This window comes from Budorcas taxicolor, chromosome X (genome assembly GCF_023091745.1).
Source record: "Budorcas taxicolor isolate Tak-1 chromosome X, Takin1.1, whole genome shotgun sequence".
Classification (NCBI taxonomy): Eukaryota; Metazoa; Chordata; class Mammalia; order Artiodactyla; family Bovidae; genus Budorcas; species Budorcas taxicolor.
In genome coordinates this window covers 65,042,670-65,067,990 of record NC_068935.1, presented here as the reverse complement: position 1 = coordinate 65,067,990, position 25,321 = coordinate 65,042,670, and the positions used below count along the sequence as shown (strand labels likewise).

Sequence of the window (25,321 nt, the reverse complement as noted above, 5' to 3'; positions counted from 1 at the left end):
GGATATTAAACACTTATCAGATATATGATTTCCGTTTTTCCATTCAATAAGTTGCCATTTTATTCTATATATATATATATTTCTTTTTTCTTTGCTGCACAGAAGCTTTTTAGCTTGATATAGTCCCACCCATTTGTCTTTGTTTTTGTTGCCTTTACTTTTGGAGTTAAATCCAAAACATCGTCACCAAGACAAATGTCAAAGTGTTACTGTCCATGCTTCCTCCTAGGAGTTTTATAGTTTCAGGTATCACAGTTCACTTTAGTCCCTCAGTCGTGTTTGACTCTTTGTGACCCCATGGACTGCTGCACACCAGGCTTCCCTGTCCATCACTGACTCCTGGAGCTTGCTCAGACTCATGTCCACCAAGTTGATGATGCCATCCAACCATCTCATCCTCTGTCATCCCCTTCTCATCTCAGGTATCACATTCATGTCTTTAACCCATCTTGAGTTAATTTTTGTGTAAGCTGTAAGATAATAGTCTAATTTTATTCTTTTGAATGTGGCTGTCTAGTTTTTTCAGCACTATTTATAGGAGAGACTGTTCTTTCCCCATTGTGTGTTCATGCCTCCTTTGGCATAAATTAATTGACCACATATGCATGGGATAATTTCTATACTCTTGATTCTGTTCCATTCATCTATGTATCTGCTTTTATGCCAATATCAATTTTTTATTATTATTGTAGCTTTGCAATATAGTTTGAAATCAGGGTGCATGATACCTCCAACTTTGTTCTTCCTTTTCAAGATTGCTTCAGCTATTCAGGGTCTTTTGTGTTTCCATAGAAATTTTAGGATATTTCGGTTATATTTCTGTTTTTAAAAATTCATTGATTTTGATAGGGAATGTATTGAATCTCTAGATTTCTTTGAGTAATATAGATATTTTAACAGTATGAATTCTTCCAGCCCATGAGCACATAATTTATTTGTGTCTTCTTCAATTTCTTTTATCAGTGTATTAGTTTTCAGTGTACCGATCTTGGTTTAATTTACTTCCAGCTATATTATTCTTTTTCATGCATATGTAAATGAAATTGTTTTCTTACTTTCTCTTTCTCATAGTTATTTGTTACTTATAGAAATGAAAAAAAAAATCAATGTTTATATATTGATTTTGTGTCCTAAAACTTTACTGATTCTTTTATTAATTCTTGCAGTTTTTCTGTAGAGTCTTCAGAATTTTCTATATATAAAATCATGTCATCTGCAGACATTGGTAATTTCACTTTGTCCTTTCTAACTTTGATGTCTTTTATGTCTTTTTCTTGACTATTTGCTCTGGCTGACTTTTACTACTATGTTTAGTTAAACTATCTTGGTTCTAATTTTAGAGGAAAACCTCTGAGTTTTCAAAATTGGGTGTGATGTTAGTTGTGTGCTTGACTTATATGACCTTTATTATGTTGAAGTACGTTCCCTCTATATGCATTTTGTTAAGAGTTTTTAATCATAAAAGGGTGTTGAATTTTGTCTAATGTTTTTCCTGCATCTATTGAGATGATCATATGATTTTTATTCTTCAATTCATCAATGTGGTTTATCACAAGGATTGATTTGTGAATACTGAAACACCTTTGGAACTCTGTGATAAAACCCACTTAATTGTATTTTATGAGCCTTTTAATGTATTCTTGAATTTAATTTGTTATTATCTTGTTGAGGATTTTTCATTTATGCTTCTCATCATTAATGGCTTGTGGCTTTGTGTGTGTGTGTGTGTGTGTGTGTCTGTGTGTGTGTGTGTGTGTGTGTGTGTGGTGTCCTTGTCTGGCTTTGGTATCAGGGTAATGTTGACCTAGTAAAATGAGTATGGAAGCATTTCCTCTTCTTTAGTTTTTTAAAATAATATAAGAAGGATAGGTATTAAATTTCTGAACATTTGGTAGAATTCACTAGCAAAGCTGTATGGTCCTGGACTTTTGTTTGTTGAAAAATACTTGATTACTGATTCAACCTCTTAACTAGTAATCACTCTATTCATATTTTCTATTTTGTCCTGATTCAGTCTTAGATGACTATATGTTTCTAAAAATTTGTTAATTTCTTTAGCTGGTTCAATTTGTTGGCATATAATTTTTCAAAGCAGTACTTTATGTTAATTCACATTTCTCTGGGGCCAATTAAAAATTCTTCTTTTTTCTTTTTTTCTTTTTCATTTATTTATTTATTTTATTTTACTTTATTTTACTTTACAATACTGTATTGGTTTTGCCATACATCAACATGAATCCACCACGGGTTTTAATTTCTGATTTTATTTAAGTTCTCACTGTCTTTATTAAATAGTGAGTCTAGCTAAATTTTTCATATTTTCTTTTTGCTGTTCCACTGCCCTGTCTTCCAGATCAATGATTATTTCTTCTGCTTCATCTAATCTTCTGTAGAACTATTCTTGTGTATTTTTTTTCAGTTTATTTATTGTATTCTTTAGTTATGTAACTTCTGTTTTGTGCTTTCTTTTATTTTCTGTCTTTGTTGAAGTTTTCACTGTGTTCATGCATTCTTTTCCTGAGTTTGGTGAGCATCTTTATGATCATTACTTTGAACTCTTATCATGTAATTTATGGCTGTTTCTTTAGGATTTTTTCCTGATGTTTTATCTTTTCCTTTTATTGTTGCATATTCCTGTTCCCTCATTTTGCTAGAATCTCTGTTTTTGTGTATTAGGTGAAACAGCTACATCTCCCAATTTTGAAGGAGTGTACTTGTATAGTATATGAACCTATGAACCTTGATGTTCAACCTTGCTCTAGCTCTTGGTTGTCTTCTGAAATCTTGTGATTGTCTAAGCAGCTTGTTTTATTCTTGATGGGTCTTGGTTATTGAGTGTGTGCCAATACTTGTCAGTGTTGCAAAGAGAGGAATCTCAGTCAGAACCTAGATTCAGGTTGAGTGGAAGTGATTCTCAGGCTGCAACTTTTAAACTATGCAAATATGTAAATTCCTGTGAGTCCCAGTTGTAAATCCTGCTTGCCTCCTCACTAGGTTATCTGGAGGTGTTTCCTGAGTGTCAGTTTCAAAAATTGAGGTGAATTGTTCCAGGTGAAAACTTGTGCACTCCTTTCTGAGAGCTGCCAAGCTGTAGTGAGGCCAAGGAAAAAATGAAAAGATGGCATTTCCTAGCCTGTTTCCTGAGAGCTCCTCTCTAGCCTCCAGAAATGTGGCAAACCAGAAGCCCGCCACTTAGGTTAGTAAATAGATCTTTTCACAGGAAAACTGGGGATGTGTCAGTCTGCTCTGAAGTGTTCTGTAGGTGGTACCCCCACCAAGAACTGTCTCTCTAATTGTTTAAATCATGTCTATCTCAGCAACACAAATCCCCTTGGCCAAAAGAGCCAGGTGAGCAAGGAGCATCCCCTGTGTGGACTCTGTGTGCCTGCTGGCTTTACCAAGACATAGAGAGAGTGCAGGGCTTGGGCATGTCTGCTGGCTTTAGCTTTAGTGAGGCAGCAGAAAAGCACAGAGTCAGGGTGCACCTGCTGGCTTTAGCAAGGCATCCAGAGTGTGCAGGGCTGGAGCTTAATAAGCAAGGGCTGGCACCTGTTTTAATAAGCAACTGGGAGAGCACAGAGGCAGGGCATGCCCACAGGCTTAAGTGGGACATTGGAAGAGTGCTGTGACTCAGAATCCCAGTTGGTGCTACCATGGAAGAGGAACAGTGCAAAAATGGTGCCTGCCAGTGTCAGTACTAGCCAGGTAAGAATGCAAAAATGGTACCCTCCAGTGTCTCTGCTTCTCAAGAGAGTCCCAACAGACCCTTACTCTTTCACCATATGTTTTAAATTAGCAACTGAATCTCCTTCACATATAGCTTAGGCTCTATTCAAACTGCTGCTTTTGTGCTGCATTCCGAGGTAAGTCAGACTGTGAGTGAGTGCTTTAAGAGTAGACTCTCAGTTCCCAACTTCCCTTTGGTTATTCTGCATGTAAACTTCATTGGATTTTAGAGGTAAACATGTTGAGGGCGCATCTCTTCAGTGTAATTCTCAATGTTTGGGATGCTGATGTTGAGTACAAACTCCTTACTGCTCAGGAAAAACTCCATATTTTTTAGATCACTTCCAATTTACTGGTTTAATTATGACTTTTATTTTTTTAATTCTAAAGGCTACATGCTATTTAGATTCATTAAGCAATGTACATTCATTTAAGACTCTAGCTAAACAAAATATCCTATGAATAAGAAAACAAGCTCGACTTACATCATATGCTACATAGATTTTTCTTCCTATTTGACTGCTTGCTTTGTGCCTTACATATACAAGATTACTGGAAATGTGATTAATTTAGGTCCGTATTGCAAATAATCAGAGTTACATGTTTTGTTGTAGCTATGAAACTCTGAAAGTATGGGTAGCTTGTCATAAATGTTTACATTTTTTGATACCTGGTGTGCTGCTATCCATGGGGTCACAGAGTCGGACACATCTGAACAACTGAATAGCAAGAGCAAACTGTTACAATTAATAATTAATTTATATTTTCTAAAAAGTAGCTTTTATATTTTTGCTTTCCAATTTATAATATAAACTCCTACTATATTATTCCTTTAAACTTAAAGATACATTCAATGTTAGTCAGAAGACGGAGATCCTTTTTAAGTATAAATTCCTTATAGATATCTCACTTAAATCTAGTAGTCTTGAAAACTCAAACCCACAGTAGTAGTTTATGCATTTATAGAGAATTACTCACTCTAAGGGGGAAAATGATCACTGATTACTAAATTATTCTGAGACTCTTCACTGTGATTTCTGTCAATGTTTTATTAGCTCTTTTCATTCTTAAGAGCAAAGCACATTAAGTGAAGACCAGTAGTCTGGTAAAACGAGAGTGTTAAGGTTAAGAATGATATTTTGTAACAGTCTTTAGGGCCTTACTGCTGGATTTCTTTTATACTTATTTAAAATAAGTTGGGGGTTTTGGCTTGTAGGCCTATGTTGATTTGTTTGTAATATACACTAATTTCCATTACTTTTTATGAACCTGACCACAGAAAGCATTCAGTTATTAAGTGTATCAAAAGAACAGGGTTGAAAGAATACGTTAGGCAAAATTTTGGTGAATTAAAATACTTCCTTGGGCCCTACTCATAGTCATTCCCCTTGTCAAATTTATTATTTTTAAGTAAATGGATATAAAAATCTGTCTATCTCTGAAATGTTATGTATCTATCACAAAGTCTGCATGATCCAGAAGTTTCCTTCTTCTGGCCACTTTTCCCACAAAGAAAACGCAGCAAAAATAAACAGTCCTCTGGGAACCCTAACATTTTGCAATGGGTCTGTAAGGAAAAAATAAATCGCAATTTAAGAGTTTTTAACTGTGGCAATGAAAGTTTGTCAAATGGTTTGTCAAAATAATATTCCCTCATTGTTCATCACTTAATTATTCTTACATTGATTCGAATTAATAATAACTTTCTACTTAGTGGAACCTTATAAAAATGTAGTTCTCTGTTTCTCATTGGAAAGATTGTGACTGTATTAATTAGTTAAGTATAGTATTAATGTAGCAACAGTCCCTGTCCTTCTTATTTCCTAGTTTTAGTTTTTCTAAACATCGAGCTAAAGTAGTGATAATTAGATTATATGGAAAAGCTTGTCCTTTATTCATTTCTTAAGAATTTTCTGTGTTTTATACATTATCTTTCTCTACTTAGGACTGTGTTATATTAGTTTTATACCTAATATGAAGTTCCTTGAAGTAAAGGTGAAACCTTTGATGAGCCTTCTTTGTTTGCCTTAACCTACTGTGTACTTTGTTTCTTAGACTTGCCTTGTTGAATTATTATCCAGTTTTTCTTCTCTTTATTAGAGGGATTCCTTCATAAAGCTAATATCTGAGTCAGTAAACGGTACATGCTCTAGGGTTATTGCTTGAATTGTATGCATCCAAAATTCATATATTGAAGGCACCCAGTGCTTCAGAATGTGCCCATATATGGAAATAACATCTTTAAAATGGTGATTATGTTAAAATGAAGCTCTTAGAGTGTCCCCTTATCCAATCTGAATGGTATCCTTATAAGAAGATGAAATTTGAACACACAGAAGAAAGACCATGTAAGGACACAGGGAGAAGAGAAGCTTCAGGAGAAATCAAATCTACTGACATCTTGATTTTGGATCTCTAGCCTCTAGAACTCTAATAAAAATAATTTTGGTTGTTGGTTGTTTAATCTATGCACTCTATGGTATCTTAGTCCATTTGGTCTGCTATAACAGAAATGCCACAGAGTTGGTGATTTACAAACAAGAGGAATTTATTTCTTACTATTCTGGAGGCTGGAAGACCAAGATCAATATCATGGCCCTTTTAGTATCTGATGAGGACCCAGTTCCTAGTTCACGGAGAACCATATTCTTGCTGTGTCCTCACATCGTATAAGGAGGCTCAGAAATTCTTTGAGATTTCCTTTATAAAGACACTTATCCCATTCAAGACCTCATCACCTCCTAAAGGACCCATCGTGAAATACCATCACATCAGGAATATGTATTTAATATATGAATTTTGAGGGGTCACAAACATTCAGTCTATAGTATATATTTTCTTTTGGCAGCCTTAGCAAACATATATATATATATATATATATATATATATATATATATATATATATATATATGATAGTTAGAAAAAAGAAGATGAATATCCAAGCCCGTCACATAGTAGTAACAAAAAAGGTTTACTCTAGATTAGATTGGTAGAAAGATTTTGTTAACTTTAAATTCAGTGGATGTTATTACAGATTGGCACAAAGGCCTAGATAAATATAAAGTTTCAGGCTACCAAAGCCTCAATACTGACTCATAAGTCAATTTGTATAGACTTTAAAATGGTAAGTGTTTTAGGTCAAAAGACAAAAATGTGTCCAGAGCTTCTTATGCAAGCATCAAGGATGTCCCATACTCTGGTTTCACTTGCTTTATATATAGTTACCTTAAGAATGCAAGATAATTTCATATATTTATACTTGGCAAAGATGGACATACCTGGTAACCAGCCTCCTTGTATTATTTTTAACACAGTAGTTAAAAAGTTGAGAGTTGTTAGGAAAAGTTCATCTAAAGCTCTCATCAAAGCAGACACTATAACACCTGGAATCTTTCAATGCAGTTTAAAAATCATTTATATTCAAGTTATTTGGAATATATAATATATAAAATACTAAACCAATACCTAATGTACATTTGTTATTGAAAATTGACTAAAGGATTTTCACTTTATAAAATAAATATTGAGTCTCAGCACTAGTATTGCTATATGCTGTTGCTGTTGTGATGGTACAATATCATGTTAATATCAAAGGTATAATATTAGTATCTTCAAAATGTATCTCTCTTTGTCAATGTATTGTTCGTCATTTTACAAATTACAGTTCTGTAATGGTGAGGTAATTCATATTTTGGACATAGTACTAAAATGATGAAGTGGTTCTGTTTTTTGCTCAGCAATTGATCTTTCAAAATTTTGCATTTTCTGGTATTAATCATGTTTGTTGGCCCAATGTTACTATAAAGAATCTCAGTGTTGCAGTGTGGTTACTTTCATCATTTATTAAGATACTGTCCTCATTCCCCTCCACCATTTCTGTTCATTACAGCATAACAATATCATATTGATTTTAATTGGAATTTCAAATTTGTGAATGCTAAATTATCTCAATGCACCAACCATGAAATATCTCACTGCTATATTAATGCATATATATAGAATTTAGGAAGATGGTAACAATGACCCTATATGTGAGACAGCACAAGAGACACAGATGTAAAGAACAGACTTTTGGACTCTGTGGGAGAAGATGAGAGTGGGATGATTTGAGAAAATAGCATTGAAACATGTATATTACCATATGTGAAATAGATCGCCAGTCCAGGTTCGATGCTTGAGACAGGGTGCTCAGGGTTGGTGCACTGGGAGGACCCTGAGGGATGGGATGGGGAGGGAGCAGGAAGGGGGGTTCAGGATGGGTAACACATGTACACACATAAATCAGAAACTGAACGATTAGCTACTTATATCTTCCCCATTTGATTGGAATAACTTTGTCTTTATAATCATGGCCAGGTACCCCTCAGCCTTTACATATGCTGATGGAGAATCTGGTATTTCCTTCTCTGGAACTTACCTAGTTGGAGGTTAGCCAAGACTCCCACTTTTGGATTAAAATTTGACTCTGGACTCAAGAGGGCTTGAAAGAGTCCTGCAAAAGCAATTGAATCCCAGATCTGGGGAAAGAGTAGATGGATAGGTAGAATAGTTGAAAAAACAAAACAAAAGCAAACGAACAAAAACCTCTCAGAGATTTAGCAGTTTGCTTAAATAAATTTAGAATTTTCAGGGGGAACTCCAATTTGCCTTGAAAACATTTCCCTAAAAAGTTTGCAATACTAAAAGCTGATTTTTACAAATGTGATGCTAGAAAGCAGAAGTATAAAATAAATAAATACTTTATAAATAAAAAAATATTCATTTCCTTTGACCCAGAAATCCCACTCTAAGGAGTTGTTTGAGTCTAAGAAAATATTCAAACGAATGCTCTTATTATAATAGTGACAAATTTAAAAGAAAACCCAATTTTTAATAAATTATATTACATTAACTCAGTAGACTACTATATAGCCATTATACTTTTTAAATATAATACCTGAAGCGAAATGGCGGAGATGTTTGAGGGAACTCAAAGAAGTGAAAAAGTTGCAATGTTTAATGTTAGGGATGTGAGCACCTTAATTTCTTTTTAATTTTTTTCTTAGACCAGTAGGTGTAAGATTTTCAGACCTAACTTTTTCCACACAACAGGATATATGTTTTGGGCAGAGATGGGACAGAGTCAGTCAAGTAGAGATCCTAATGTCACAATCCCAGTATGGGAATAGGGACAGAAGCACGGATCTCTCAAGTAATGAAACACATCAACTGAATCAATAGGGCTGCCTATTGTTTTCTAAAGCCAGACTGTCTGCTACTGCTACTGTAATTCAATCCCTGACCAGTCTGTTTAAAGTATTACTCTTAAAAGGACACCCTGGAAATAATTTTTTTTTGTTTGTTTCTTATATGCTTTTAAGCAATGATTCTGTCCCATAATATGCTAAGTGCCAGATGTAATAGCTATGCCACTATAATTTATTATGATAATATAATAGTCTGCATTGATGCATATTTTACTTCACTCTATAGTGTGGATGATCAAAGTAAAGCACAATTTCAAGTTGAGAGCCATGGTTTTATGTTTTATCCAGTTTATTTTGCATAAAAGCCTGCTGTGTATAAAGAGATTAGCTTTTTGAGGGCTATATCTCAGAACAAAATAACTGACCATTTTGTTTCTTACCATATATTTTTGCATGTCATCATGCTTTTCTAAATGTGTTCTTTTTGAGTGAATAGCAACTGCTTGTCATTAAGATATAGTGCATGTATTTTAGAGGGTTGCAGGAGGAGGCAGTAGTGTTCAGTTAATGGTCTTCAACATATACATGCTTTCTAAAGTTATTCATTATGTTTCCAGACTTGTTTAGACTATCTGTAGGCAAATGAGCCTATATTATTAGTGAGAGTTGTTTAGTCTTCCCAGAGTCAGCTTAAATCCAAGGCTATTGAAAGTTTTGAAACCATGATAAAAATGAGTCACTTTATTTAGTAATAATTTTCTATTAATAATTACAACCTTACAAAGGAGTTTATAAATCCTTCTCTTAGAAAGTTGTCAACTTGCAATCTGTTTATATGAATGTTTTTCAGGTGGAAGTGAATCCTCCTGGGATAAGGATAAGATGCAGTCTCCTCTTGTTGCTCCTGGACCCCAACATGGAATTGCTCATGCATCCCTGGCTAGCCAGCCAGGCCTTGGGGGTACTCCTACCCTCAATCCACTGCAGCAGAACCACCTGCTGACCAATAGTATGTATACTGTCCTCCCAGAATTTGGTAAGAAAAATACCACCCAAGATCCACTGGACTACTTGGGATATCAGGGATAATTTATTTCTCTTCAATAAGATTTAACAATTTGAAGTTAGGAGGTATATAGAGAGGGATTCATTTGACAGGGTAAGGTTTTTAGAGCAGAAATAGATTGAGTGGCCATGTAGCAGAGTAGAGGTACATAGGAGGATATGTAACATGGTAATTAAGAATTCTGGCTATAGTCACATAAACTTGGATTTGAATTCTACCTCTTTTGAATCCTGTATCACTGGTTTGGAGAAGTCAGATAACTTTTTCAAGTTTCGGTTTCCACAACTGTAAAATAGGAATACAAATATACCCAATCATTAAGGCTACTGAGAGGGCTAAAAATAATAAACGAAAAACTGTTTAGCAGTGACTTGCATATAGTAAGTACTTATTATTCAGTAGTCAAACTACAGCTGAATTATAGAAATTCACGTTTAGAGATGTTTTTAGAAACTTCAAAGACTCAGAAATCTTTCTATAGGAAAGCAGGCCTTATATACATTACTTGGACAAACTCTTACTTTTCCTACAGACAAGAAATATAACAGAAAAGTTTCATTATTCCTCTCTCTAAGACTTTCCGTCTCTCACTAGAATGAAGAAAACAGGAATTCTGAGAAACTTTAACATAATCTAAATTGTAATGAAATTCATCAATTATTAATGATATAAAATAAGTTATAGTGTCATGCTTTAAGGATATTACAATCTAAACAGTTAAATATCTCATAAAAATGTAATGTTAAGCAAAAGCAAATAAAATAAATGCCCGAAAAGTTGTAAATTTTATGTTACGAGAAGTAAAAAACAGCTGATTTAGAGGTAGCCATGTCATAACCAAAGGAACCTAGAAGACTTCTGAATTCTTGTTTGACATGTAAAGAGATTATAAAATATCATTTTTGTTCACACAACAAGAAAAAAATGTGAAAAAATCTGAAAGTCAACAACTCTTTTAAATTCATCAAAGGTTGAGTACGTAGGACACAGCTATCTCCCAAACTAAATAGATAGACAGATACAGAGAATCACAGCTTATTGGGAAACTAAGCCATAGCTGGAGACTGATAGAAGCACTTAAAGAGTAATTGAGTTATTTCTGAAGATTCAGTGTGGATCTAGCTTGAGAAATAAAATTTCCTAGGAGGCCATTCTTAAAGGATCCTCTACATTTTCATGAATTTTACTTCCAGAAGCCCCATGAGGTTCTCAGATATAAATTTGAGAAAACTGTCCTCATGTTCTGGAAAAGGGAAAGAAAAGTAACCATTTCAAAATATGTCCAGAATATTCTATTCTCCTTAACAGAGAGGCCCATCCTCAAAGGAAACTATTTTCCCAGAGCTTAAGCTATTTGGTTTTACCACAGCATGACCTGGAGGAAGGGATACACTAAACTCCAGTATCCTGTAGCTGTTAATATGAGGGAACAGGGTTATAAAATTCCAGCCCCTTTAGTTCTTACGTGGAGAATTAGAAATAGGGGAGTTCATGATGGGGAACACGTGTACACCTATGGCGGATTCATGTCAATGTATGGCAAAACCACTACAATATTGTAAAGTAATTAGCCTCCAATTAAAATAAATAAATTCATATTAAAAAAAGAGAAATAGTCACCTATAGTCCCATCTAGCCTTCTTGGCTAATCTAAGAGGAGGGGGAAGCTGAAAAGCACTTGTGAAAGTCATAACCCAAGGACACTCAGTCTCAATAGGAGACTGAGACTTAATCATAAAATTATAGACTGCTGCATCTCTCTTCACATTGTACTAATATCACACTGGGGCTCTACATAATACCAGGAGGTAACTATTGAAGGAACAGAAAGCCTCAGACTCTATTTAATATGGAATCTCAAGGAAAAAAACAAAGACAACAAGGAAGATAGGAAAATACAGTTACTAATATGACAGCTACACCAAACATCCTAACTCATTGCCAGAAAACATAAAATTTCCCACTAAATGATTATGTCACTTCCTAATACACACAATATACATTTTCTAGCTTTAAACAAGATGTGCAAGACATAAATGGGGGGAAAAACATAGTATAAAGATATAAAGCAAACAACAGAACCAGAATTAGATATAGTCGATATTTTGAATTATCAGATTAGGAATTTTATATAATTATGACTAATATGGCTTTCCCAGGGAGCACTAGTGGTAAAGAACCTGCCTGCCAATGCAGGAGACATGAGACATGGATTCAATCTCTGAATCGGGAAGATGCCCTGGAAAAGGGTATAGCAACTCACTCCAGTATTCTTGCCTGGAGAATCTCATGGGTAGAGGACCCTGGCAGGCTACAGTCCATAGGTTTGCAAAGAGTTGTACACGACTGAAGTGACTTAGCACAGTATACTAAGAGAATAGAAAAAGTGGAAATCAAAATTATTCATGGAAATTTTAATCAGAGAAAGGGAGAATCCAACAATTAAAAGGAAATACTGAAAATCAAAAGCACGCCAACAAAATGAAGAATGCTTCAGATGGGCATAGGTAGACTGGCCAGGGTCAAAGCAAGGATTAGGAAACTTGGAGATATGTCAACAGAAATTTTTCTAACTGAAAAAGAAAAACAGAAATGAATGCAAAAACAATACAACAGAATAGCCAAGAACTGTGTGGCAATTACAAAAGGTGTAGTACATATGTAATGGAGATACAAGAAGGATAAGACTGGAATGGAACAAAAGAAATGTTTGAAATAACAATGATTGGAGAGACAGTCCTAAGATGGCGGAGGAATAGGACAGGGAGACCACTTTCTCCTCCACAAATTCATCAAAAGAATATTTGAACGCTGAGTAAATTCCACAAAGCAACTTCTGAATGCTGGCAGAAAACATCAGGCACCTGGAAAAGCAGCCCATTGTCTTTGAAAGAAGATGCTTTATCAATGGTGCTGTATAGATGAAGAAGTCTTGAGGCTACTGTAAAAACAAGACTGAAAACCAGAAGTAGGAGGCTTAAGTCAAAATCCTGAGAACACCAGAGAACTCCTGACTCCAGGGAACATTAGTCAACAGGAGCTCATCAAACGCCTCCATACCTACGCTGGAACTAAGCACCACCCAAGGGCCAACAAGTTCCAGAGCAAGACATACCATGTAAATTCTCCAGCAACACGGAAACACAGTGCTGAGCTTCAATATACAGGCTGCCCAAAGTCACTCCACACCCACTGACATCTCATAACTCATTACTGGACACTTCATTGCACTCCAGAGAGAAGAAATCCAGCTCCACCCACCAGAACACTGACACAAGCTTCCCTAACCAGGAAACCTTGGCAAGCCACTGGTACAAACCCACCCACAGTGAGGAAACACCACAATAAAGAGAACTCCACAAACTGCCAGAATACAGAAAGGTCACCACAAACACAGCAATATAACCAAGATGAAGAGACAGAGGAATACCCAGCAGGTAAAAGAACAGGAGAAATGCCCAACAAACCAAACAAAAGAGGAAGAAATAGGGAATCTACCTGAGAAAGAATTCCAAATAATGATAGTGAAAAGGATCTAAAATCTTGAAAACAAAATGGAATCACAGATAAATAGCCTGGAGACAAGAAGATGCAAAAAAGGTTTAACAAGGACCTAGAAGAAATAAAAAAGAGTCAATATATAATGAATAATGCAATAAGTGATATCCAAAACACTCTGGAGGGGAAAAAATAGTAGAATAATGGAGGCAGAAGATAGGATTAGTGGGGTAGAAGGTAGAATGGTAGAAACAAATGAATCAGAGAGGAAAAAAGAAAAACGAATTAAAGTAAATGAGGACAATCTCAGAGACCTCTGGGACAATGTGAAACGCCCCAGCATGCAAATCATAGGAGTCCCAGAAGAAGACAGAAAGACCATGAGAAAATACTTGAGGAGATAATAGTTGAAAACTTCCCTAAAATGGTGAAGGAAATAATCACCCAAGTCCAAGAAACCCAGAGTGTCCCAAACAGGATAAACCCAGGGCAAAACACCCCAAGACATGTTAATCAAATTAACAAATATCAAACACACACAAAAAATCAAATATTAAAAGCTGCAAGGGAAAAACAACAAATAACACACAAGGGGATTCCCATAAGGATAACAGCTGATCTTTCAATAGAAACTCTTCAGGCCAGCAGGGAATGGCCGAACATACTTAAAGTGATGAAAGAAAATAAACTACAGCCCAGATTACTGTACCCAGCAAGGATCTCATTCAAATACAAAGGAGAAATCAAAAGCTTTACAGACAAGAAAAGTTGATAGAATTCAGCACCACCAAACAAGCTCTCCAACAAATGCTAAAGGATGTTCCTTAGACAGGAAACACAAAAAGGGAGTATAAACTCGAACCCAAAACAATGAAGTAAATGGCAATGGGATCATGCTTATCAATAATTACCTTAAATGTAAAGTGGTTGAATGCCCCAACCAAAAGACAAAGACTGGCTGAATGGATACAAAAACAAGACTGCTCTATATGTTGTCTACAAGAGACCCACCTCAAAACAAGGGGCACATTCAGACTGAAAGTGAAGGGCTGGAAAAAGATATTCTATGCAAATAGAGACCAAAAGAAAGCAGGAGTAGCAACACTCATATCAGATGAAATCGACCTTAAAATAAAGCCTGTGAAAAGAGACAAAGAAGGACAGTACATAATGATCAAAGGATCAATCAAAGAAAAAGATATAACAATTATAAATATATATGCACCCAACATAGGAGCACCATAATATGTAAGACAAATGCTAACAAGTATGAAAGGGGAAATTAACAATAACACAATAAGTGGGAGACTTTAATACGCCACTCACACCTATGGAGAGATCAACTAAACATAAAATTAACAAGGAAACACAAACTTTATATGATACAATAGACCAATTAGACCTAATTGATATCTATAGGACATTTCACCCCATAATAATGAATTTTACCTTTGTCTCAAGTGCACACAGAACATTCGCCAGGATAGATCACATCCTGGGCTATAACTCTAGCCTTGGTAAATTCAAAAAAATTGAAATCATTCCAAGCATCTTTTCTGACCACAATGCAGTAAGATTAGATCTCAATTAGAGGAGAGAAACTATTTAAAATTCCAACATATGGAGGCCGAACAACACGCTGCTGAGTAACCAACAAATCACAGAAGAAATCAGAAAATAAATCAAAATATGCATAGAAATGAATGAAAATAAAAACACATCAACCCAAAATCTGTGGGACACTGTAAAAGCAGTGTTAAGGGGAAAGTTCATAGCAATACAGGAATACCTCAAGAAAAAAGTCAAATAAATAACCTAACTCTACACCTAAAGCAACTAGAATAGGGAGAAATGAAGAACCCCAGGGTTAGTAGAAAGAAAAATATCTTAAAAATTACAGCAGAAATAAATGCAAAAGAAACAAAAGAGACCACAGAAAAATCAACAAAGCCAAAAGCTGGTTCTTTGAGAAGATAAATAAAATTGACAAACCATTAGCCAGACTCATCAAGAAACAAAGGGAGAAGAATCAAATCAATAAAATTAGAAATGCAAATGGAGAGATCACAACAGACAACACAGAAATACAAAGGATCATAAGAGACTACTATCAGCAACTATATGCCGTTAAAATGCAATGCAATCCCTATCAAGCTACCAGCGGTATTTTTCACAGAGCTAGAACAAATAATTTAACAATTTGTATGGAAATAAAAACTTCAAATAGCCAAAGCAATCTTGAGAAAGAAGGATGGAACTGGAGGAATCAACCTGCCCGACTTCAGGCTCTACTACAAAGCCACAGGCATCAAGACAGTATGGTACAGGCACAAAGATAGAAATATAGATCAATGGAACAAAATAGAAAGGCCAGAGATAAATCAATGCACCTATGGACACCTTATCTTTGACAAAGGAGGCAAGAATGTACAGTGAAGAAGAGATAATCTCTTTAACAAGTGGTGCTGGGAAAACTGATCAACCACTTTTAAAAGAATGAATCTAGAACACTTTCTAACACCATTCACAAAAATAAACTCAAAATCGATTAAAGATCTAAACATAAGACCAGAAACTATACACTCGTAGAGGAGAACATAGGCAAAACACTCTCTGACATAAATCACAGTAGGATCCTCTATGACCCACCTCCCAGAATATTGGAAAGAAAAGCAAAAATAATCAAATGGGACCTAATTAAAATTAAAAGCTTCTGCACAACAAAGGAAACTATAAGCAGGTGAAAAGACAACCTTCAGAATGGGAGAAAGTTATAGCAAATGAAGCAACTGACAGAGAACTAACCTCAAAAATATACAAGCAACTCCTGCAGCTCAATTCCAGAAAAAATAAAAGATGCAATCACAAAATTGGCCAAAGAACTAAACGGACATTTCTCCAAAGAAGACATACAGATGGCTAACAAACACATGAAAAGATGCTCAACATCATTCATTATCAGAGAAATACAAATCAAAACCACAATGAGGTACCATTTCACTCCAGTCAGAGTGGCTGCTATCCAAAAGCCTACAAGCAATAAATGCTGGAGAGGGTGTGGAGAAAAGGGAACCCTCTTACACTGTTGGTGGGAATGCAAACTAGTACAGCCACTATGGAGAACAGTGTGGAGATTCCTTAGAAAACTGTAAATAGAACTGCCATATAACCCAGCAATCCCACTGCTGGGCATACACACTGAGGAAACCAGAATTTAAAGAGACACTTGTACCCCAATGTTCATTGCAGCACTGTTTATAATAGCCAGGACATGGAAACAACCTAGATGTCCATCAGCAGATGAATGGATTAAAAAAAGCTGTGGTACATATACACAATGTAGTATTTCTCAGCCTTAAAAAAAAAAAATACATTTGAATCAGTTCTAATGAGGTGGATGAAACTGGAGCCTATTATACAGAGTGAAATAAGCCAGAAAGAAAAACACCAATACAGTATACTAATGCACATATATGGAATTTAGAAAGATGGTAACGATAACACTGTATGCAAGACAGCCAAAGAGACACAGATATATAGAACAGTCTTTTGGACTCTGTGGGAAAGGGCGAGGGTGGGATGATTTGGGAGAATGGCATTGAAACATGTATAATATCATATGTGAAACAAATCACCAGTCCAGGTTCAATGCATGATACAGGATGCTCAGGGCTGGTGTACTGGGATGACCCAGAGAGATGGTATGAGGTGGGAGGTGGGAGGGGGCTTCAGGATGGGGAACACGTGTACACCCGTGGTGGATTCATGTTGATGTATTGCAAAACCAATACAATATTGTAAAGTAAATAGCCTCCAATTAAAATAAATAAATATTAAAAAAGAAAGAAATAACAATGATTGAAAAGTTTTGTAAATTAATGAGAGATACCAAACTACAAATTAAGAAAGCTCACAAAGCACTATGAAGGAGAAATATTTTAAATCTACAGGTATGAACATTATATTCAAAATGGAAAATTAAGAATAAAAAATCTTGAAGGAACATGAAGGGGAAAAACTCTATTTATGCATACGGGAATGAACAGAAGAATTACTTATTTTATACCAGGTTGGATGAAGCACAAACTGGGATCCAGATTACCAGGAGAAATATTAACAACCTCAGATATGAAGATGATACCACTCTAATGGTAGAAGGCAAAGAAGAACTAAAGAGCCTCTTAATGAGTGTAAAAAAGGAGCGAAAAAGCTGGCTTAAAACCCAACATTCAGAAAACTCAGATCATGCATCTGGTTCCATCAATCCATGGCAAATTGATAGGGAAAAAGTGGAAACAGTGACAGATTTTATTTTCTTGGGCTGCAAAATCACTGCAGACTGTGACTGCAGCCATGAAATTAAAATATGCTTCTCTTTGGAATAAAAGCTATGACACACCTAGACAACATATTGAAAAGCAGAGACATCACTTCACTGACAAAAGTCTGTCTAGTCAAAGCTATGCTTTCTCCAGTAGTCATGTAGAGATGTGAGTTAGACCATAAAAAAGCTGAGCACAGAATATTGATGCTTTTGAACTGTAGTGCTAGAGAGGACACTTGAGAGTTCCTTGGACAGCAAGAAGATCAAACTAGTCAATCCTAAAGGAAATCAACCCTGCATATTCATCAGAAGGACTGATACTGAAGCTGAAGCTCCCAATACTTTGTCCACCTGATGAGAAAAGCTGACTCATTGATAAAGACTCCTTCTATGTCTGTTATGTTCACACCATTTCTGTCCTTTATTGTGCCATCTTTACATGAAATATTCCCTTGGTATCTCTAATTTTCTTGAAGAGATCTCTAGTCTTTCCCATTCTATTTTATCCTCTATTTCTTTGCATTGATCACTGAGGAAGGCTTTCTTATGTCTCTTTGATATTCATTGGAACTCTGCATTCAGATGTCTATAGAAAGTGAAAGTGAAGTAGCTCAGTCGTATCTGACTCTTTGCGACCCCATGAACTGCAGCAGGAATACACAGAAGAAATATACAAAAAACATATTCACGATCCAGATAACCATGATGGTGTGATCATTCACCTATAGTCAGACATCCTGGAGTGTGAAATCAAGTGGGCCTTAGGAAGCATCACTAGAATCAAAACTAGTGGAGGTGATGGAATTCCGCCTGAGCTATTTAAAATCCTAAAAGATCATGCTGTTAAAGTGCCATACTCAACATGCCAGCAAATATGGAAAATGCAACAGTGGCCACAGGACTGGCAAAGGTCAGTTTACATTCCAATACCAAAGAAAGGCAATGCCAAAGAATCTTCAAACTACCACACAATTGCACTCAATTTACACGCTAGCAAAGTAATGCTCAAAATTATCCAAGCCAGGCTTCAACAGTCCGTGAACTAAGAACTCGCAGATGTTCAAGCTGGATTTAAAAAAGGCAGAGGAACCAAAGATCAAATTGCCAGCATCCATTGGATACTAGATAAAGCAAAAGAATTCCAGAAAAAAAAACATCTACTTCTGCTTCATTGACAATGCTAAAGCCTTTGACTGCATGAATCACAACAAACTGGGAAATTATTATTAAAGAAATGTGAAAAACATACCACCTTTCCTGCCTAATTAGAAACCTGTATGCAGGTCAAGAAGAAACAGTTAGAATTGGACATGGAACAATGAACTGGTTCCAAATTGGGAAAGGAATATGTCAAGGTTGTATATTGTCACCCTGTTTATAACTTATATGCAGAGTACATCATGCGAAATGCTGGATTGGATGAAGCACAGGGTGGAATCAAGATTGCCAGGAGAAATATCAATAACCTCAGATATGCTCATGACACAACCCTTATGGCAGAAAGCAAAGAGGAAGTAAAGAGACTCTTGTTGAAGTTGGAAAAGGAGAGTGAAAAATGGCTTAAAACTGAACATTTAAAAAGGAATCCATGGCATCTGGTTCCATCACTTCATGGCAAATAGTTGCAGAAACAATGAAAAAAAGTGACAGACTTTTTTTTTTCCCTTGGTCTCCAATATCACTGCAGATGGTGACTGAGCCATGAAATTAAAAGATGCTTGCTCCTTGGAAGAAAAGTTATACAAAAGTAGGTAATGTTTTAAAAAACATTGATATTACTTTGCTGAGAAATGTCTGCCTAGTCAAAGCTATTGTTTTTCCAGTAGTCATGTATGGATGTGAGAGCTGGACCATAAATAAGGCTGAGCAGTGAAGAATTGATGCTTTTGAACTGTGGTGTTGGAGAAGACTCTTGAGAGTCCCTTGGACTGCAAGGAGATCCAACCAGTCAATCCTAAAGCAATCAGTCCTGAATAGTCATTAGAAAGACTAATGCTGAAGCTGAAACTCCGTTGTTTGGCCACCTGATGTGAAGAGCAGACTCATTAGAATAGACTCTGATCCTGGGAAAGATCGAAGGCAGGAGAAGACAGGGATGGCATCACCGACTCAATGGACATGAGTTTGAGCAAGCTCTGGGAGATGGTGACGGGCAGGCAAGCCTGGTGTGCTTCAGTCCATGGGGTCACAAAGAATCAGACATGACAGTGCCTGAACAGCAATATATATGTCAATTTCAATCTTCCAATTCATCCCACCACCCCCACTTCTCTCTTGGCATCCATACGTTTGCTCTTTGCATCTCTATTTCTGCTTTGAAAATAAGATCATCTATACCATTTCTCTAGATCCCACATATGTGCCTGAATATAAAATAGTGTTTTTTCTCTTTCTGACTTACTTCACTCTGTCGGATGGTCTCTAGGTCCGTTCATGCCTCTGCAAATTACACAGTTTAATTACTTTTGATGCTGAGTAATAGCTTTTGATGGTGTGGATCACAATAAACTGTGGAAAATTCTGAAAGAGATGGGAATACCAGACCACTTGACCTGCCTCTTGAGAAACCTATATGCAGGTCAGGAAGCAACAGATAGAATTGGACATGGAACAACAGACTGGTTGCAAAGTTATGACCAACTTAGATAGCATATTCAAAAGCAGAGACATTATTTTGCCAACAAAGGTCTGTCTAGTCAAGACTATTGTTTTTCCGGTAGTCACGTATGGATGTGAGAGTTGGACTACGAAGAAAGCTGAGCACCGAAGAATTGATGCTTTTGAACTGTGGTGTTGGAGAAGACTCTTGAGAGTCCCTTGGACTGTAAGGAGATCCAACCAATCCATTCTAAAGGAGATCAGTCCTGGGTGTTCTTTGAAAGGAATGATGCCAAAGCTGAAACTCCAATACTTTGGCCACCTGATACGAAGAGTTGACTCATTGGAAAAGACTCGGATGCTGGGAGGGATTGGGGGCAGGAGGAGAAGGGGACAACAGAGGATGAGATGGCTGGATGGCATCACTGACTCGATGGATGTGAGACTGAGTGAACTCCGGGAGTTGGAGATGGACAGGGAGGCCTGGAGTGCTGCGATTCATGGGGTCGGAAATAGTTGGACATGACTGAGCAACTGAACTGAACTGAAATGAAGTGAATATTCCACTGCATATATGTACCATATTTTTTTTAAATCTATTCCTTTGTTGATGTAAATTTAGGTTGCTTCAATGTCCTGGCTATTGTAAATATTGCTGTAATGAACATTGCGGCACATGTATCTTTTTGAATTGTCATTTCCTCTGGGTATATGCTCAGGAGTGGTGTTGCTGGGTAGTATAGTAGTTTTATTTTTAGGTTTTAAAGGACCTTCCATACAGTTATTCATAGTGACTGTCTGAATTTGCATTCACACCAACTGTACAAGAGGGCTCCCTTTTCTCCACATCCTCTCGAGGACTTATTATTTGTAGATTTTTTGGTGATGACCATTCTGGTGGGTCTGTGGTAATACCTCATTTTTTCTTTTAGGTTTGTTGTTGTTGTTGGCCATGCTGTGTGGCATGTGGGATCTTAATTCCGTGATTAGAGATTGAGTCCATGACCCTGTAGTTGAATTAAAGTGTCTTAACCACAGGACCACCCTCATTGTGGTTTTGATTTGTATTTCTTTCTCTAATAATTATGTTCAGCGTCTTTTCATGTGTTTGTTGGCCATCTGTATGTCTTCTTTGGAAAAATATCTTTCTAGGTCTTCTGCCTAGTTTTTGATTGGGTTGTTTGTTTTCTTAATATTGAGTTATATAAGCTGATTTTATATATTGGAGATTAATCCCTTGTGAGTTGCTTCATTTGCAAATATTTTCTCCATTTGATGGTTTATTTTCACCTTGTTTATGGCTTCCTTCTCTGTGCAAAAGCTTTTAAGTTCAATAAGGTTCCATATGTTTAGTTTTGTTTTTATTTTCATTATTCTAGGAGATGGGTCAAAAAAGATGTTTCTGTGATTTATGTGAAAGTCTGTTCTGCTTATGTTTTCCTCTATGAGTTTTACAGAGTCTTGACTTATATTTAGATTTTAATCCATTTTGAGTTTATTTCTTGTGTATAGTGTCAGTGAGTGTTCTAATTTCATGTTTTTACATACAGCTCTTCAGTTTTCCACAATAAGCACCACTTATTGAAGAGATTGTCTTTTCTTCATTGTATGTTCTTGACTTCTTTGTCATAGATTGGGTGACCATAGGTAGTGTGGGTTAATCTGTGGGCTTTCTATCCTGTTCCATTGATTTATATTTTTTTATTCTTGTGTCACTGCCAGACTGTCTTGATGACTGTACTTTGTAGTGCAGCGTGAAGACAGGGAGCCTGATTCCTCTAATTCCATTTTTCTTTCTCAAGATTACTTTAGCTATTTGGGCTTTTTGTGTTTCCATACAAATTGTATAATTTTGTTTCTAATTTTGTAAGAAATGCCATTGGTAATTTGAAAAAGATTGCATTGAATATGTAGATTGCTTTGGGTTGTACAGTCATTTTCACAATAATGATTCTTCCAATCCAAGAACATGGTGTATTTCTCCATCTGCTTGCATCATCTGTTATTTTTTTCATCTGTATACTACTGTTTTCTGAGTGTAGGTCTTTTGCCTTCTTAGGTAGGTTTACTCCTAGGTATTTTATTCTTTTTGTTGCAGTGGTGAATGGGATTGTTTCCTTAATTTCTCTTTCTGATCATTCATTGTTAGTGCATAGAAATGCAAGATATTTCATTGTATTAATTTTGTATCCTGAAACCTTTGTAAATTCATTAATTATCTCTAGGAGTTTTCTGGTGACATCTTTAGGATTGTCTATGTATTGTTATCATTTCATCTGCAAAAAGTAACAGTTTTACCTCTTTTCTAATTTAGATTACTTTCATTTCTTTTTCTTCTGTTATTGGCATGGCTAGGACTTACAAAACTATGTTGAATAATCATGGTGAGAGTCATTAAATTTGTCTTTTTTTCTGATCTTAGAGGAAATGCTTTCAGTTTTTCACCATTGAGATTAGTGTTTTCTCTGGGTTGGTCATATATGGCCTTTATTATTGAGGTAGGTTCCCTCTCTGTCCATGCTCTGGAGAATTGTTATCATTGTTATCATAAATGGGTGCTGAAATCTGTCAATAGCTTTTTCTGCATCTATTTAAATGATATGGTTTTTATTCTTCAATTTGTCACTATCATTAGACAGGGTGTGTCACATCAATTGATTTGTACATGTTGAAGAATTTTGCATCCCTGGGATAAATCCAATTTGATCATAATTTAGGATCATTTTAATATGTTGTTGAATTTGGTTTGCTAATATTTTGTTGAGGATTTTTGCATCTATGTTCATCAGTGACAAAGGCTTGTGATTTTCTTTTAATGTGATATCTTTCTTTAGTCTTGATATCAGATGATGGTGGCCTCATAGAAATAACTTTGGAGTGTTCCTTCCTCTTACATTTTCGGGAAGAGTTTGAGAATGATGTGTGTAAATTCTTCTCAAAATATATGCTAATATTCGTGTCTGAAACCCTCTTGTCCTGGTTGTGGAATTTTGTTTGTTGAGTCTTTTATACTTATAGTTTTAAATTTATTACTTTTGATTGGTCTGTTCATAGTTTCTATTTCTTCCTGGTTCAGTCTTGGAGGTTGCAATTTTCTAAGATTTGTCCATTTTTCCCATGTTTTCCATCTTACTGGCATATAGTCACTTGTAGTTGTATCTTTTCTAAAAAAAAAAAATGCTTATTAATTTTTGGCTGTACTGGCTCTTTGTACACTGCTCAGGCTTTCCCTAGTTGCAGCAAGTTGGAGCTACTCTCAAGTTGTGGTGCTCGGGCTTTTCATTGCAGGCGCTTCTCATGTTGTGGAGCACAGGCTCTAGGACATGTGAGCTTCAGCAGTTGTCTCTCTTGGACTCAGCAGTTGAGGATTTTGGTTCCTAGAGCTTGGCCTCGGTAGTTGTGGTGCACTGGCCTAGCTGCCCCGATGCATGTGCAATCTTCCCAAAGCAGATATTGAACCTGTGGCCCCTGCATTGGCAGGCAGATTTTTAACCACTGGACTACCAGGGAAGTCCTAGTTGCTTGTAGTAGTCTCTTATGATCATTTGTGTATCTGTGATGTCAGTTGTAATTTCTCTTTTTTCATTTCTAATTTTGATTTGAGTCCTTTTCTCTTTTTTCTCGATGAGTTTTACTAAAGGTTTATGAATTGTGTTTATCTTCTCAAAGAACTACCTTTTAGTTTCATTGATCTTTGCTTTTGTTTTCTTCATCTCTATTTCACTTATCTCTGCTCTGATTTTTATGATTTCTTTCCTTAAACCAATTTTTTTTTTGTTCTTCTTTCTCTAGTTGCTTTCAATTCAGTTCAGTCATTCAGTCATGATTGACTCTTTGCAACCCCATGGACTGCAGCATGTCAGGCCTCCCTGTCCATCACAAACTTCCAGAGCATGCTCAAATTCATGTCCAACAAGTCAGTGATGCCATCTGACAATCTAGTCCTCTGTCATCCCCTTTTCCTCCTGCCTTCAATCTTTCCCAGAATCAGGATCTTTTCCAGTGAGTCAGTACTTCACATCAGGTAGCCAAAGTATTGGAGCTTCAGCTTCAGCATCAGTTCAGTTCAGTTCAGTCACTCAGTCATGTCCAACTCTTTGCGACCCCATGAATCACAGCATCCAGGCCTCCCTGTCCATCACCAACTCCCAGAGTTCACTCAGACTCATGTCCATCGAGTCTGTGATGCCATCCAGCCATCTCACCCTCTGTCGTCCCCTTCTCCTCCTGCCCCTAATCCCTCCCAGCATCAGAGTCTTTTCCAATGAGTCAACTCTTCGCATGAGGTGGCCAAAGTATTGGAGTTTCAGCTTTAGTATCAGTCCTTCCAAAGAAATCCCAGGGCTGATCTCCTTTAGAATGGATTGGTTGGATCTCCTTGCAGTCCAAGGGACTCTCAAGAGTCTTCTCCGACACCACAGTTCAAAAGCATCAATTCTTCGGTGCTCACCCTTCTTCACAGTCCAGCTCTCACATCCATACACTAAGTCCATCCAATTAATGTTCAGGATTGATTTCCTTTAGTATGGACTGGTTTGATCTCCTTGTACCCCAAGGGACTCTCAAGAGTCTTCTTCAACACTACAGTTCAAAAGTATCAATTCTTCACCACTCAGGTTTCTTTATGGTACAACTCCCACATCCATACATGACTGCTGGAAAAACCATAGCTTTGACTAGATGGACTTTGTCAGCAAAGTAATCTCTCTGCTTTTTAATATGCTGTCTATGTTGGTCATAGCTTTTCTCCCAAGGAGCAAGTGTCTTTTAATTTCATGGCTGCCGTCACCATCTGCAGTGATTTTGGAGCTCAAAAAAATAAAATCCATCACTGTTTCCATTGTTTCCCAACTATTTGCCATGAACTGATGGGACTGCATGCCATGATCTTGGTTTTTTTATTTTTATTTTTTATCTTTTTTG

General features: G+C 36.4%; 1 protein-coding gene across 1 annotated transcript in view; it reads left to right on the top strand.

Moving 5' to 3' along the window:
* Window positions 1–25,321, top strand: part of DACH2 (dachshund family transcription factor 2) — an 807,465-nt gene that overhangs the window by 564,878 nt on the left and 217,266 nt on the right. The window contains exon 5 of the mRNA XM_052662672.1: window positions 9,763–9,921. Coding sequence (XP_052518632.1) covers window positions 9,763–9,921 — 159 coding nt within the window. The remainder of the gene's footprint in view (window positions 1–9,762; window positions 9,922–25,321) is intronic.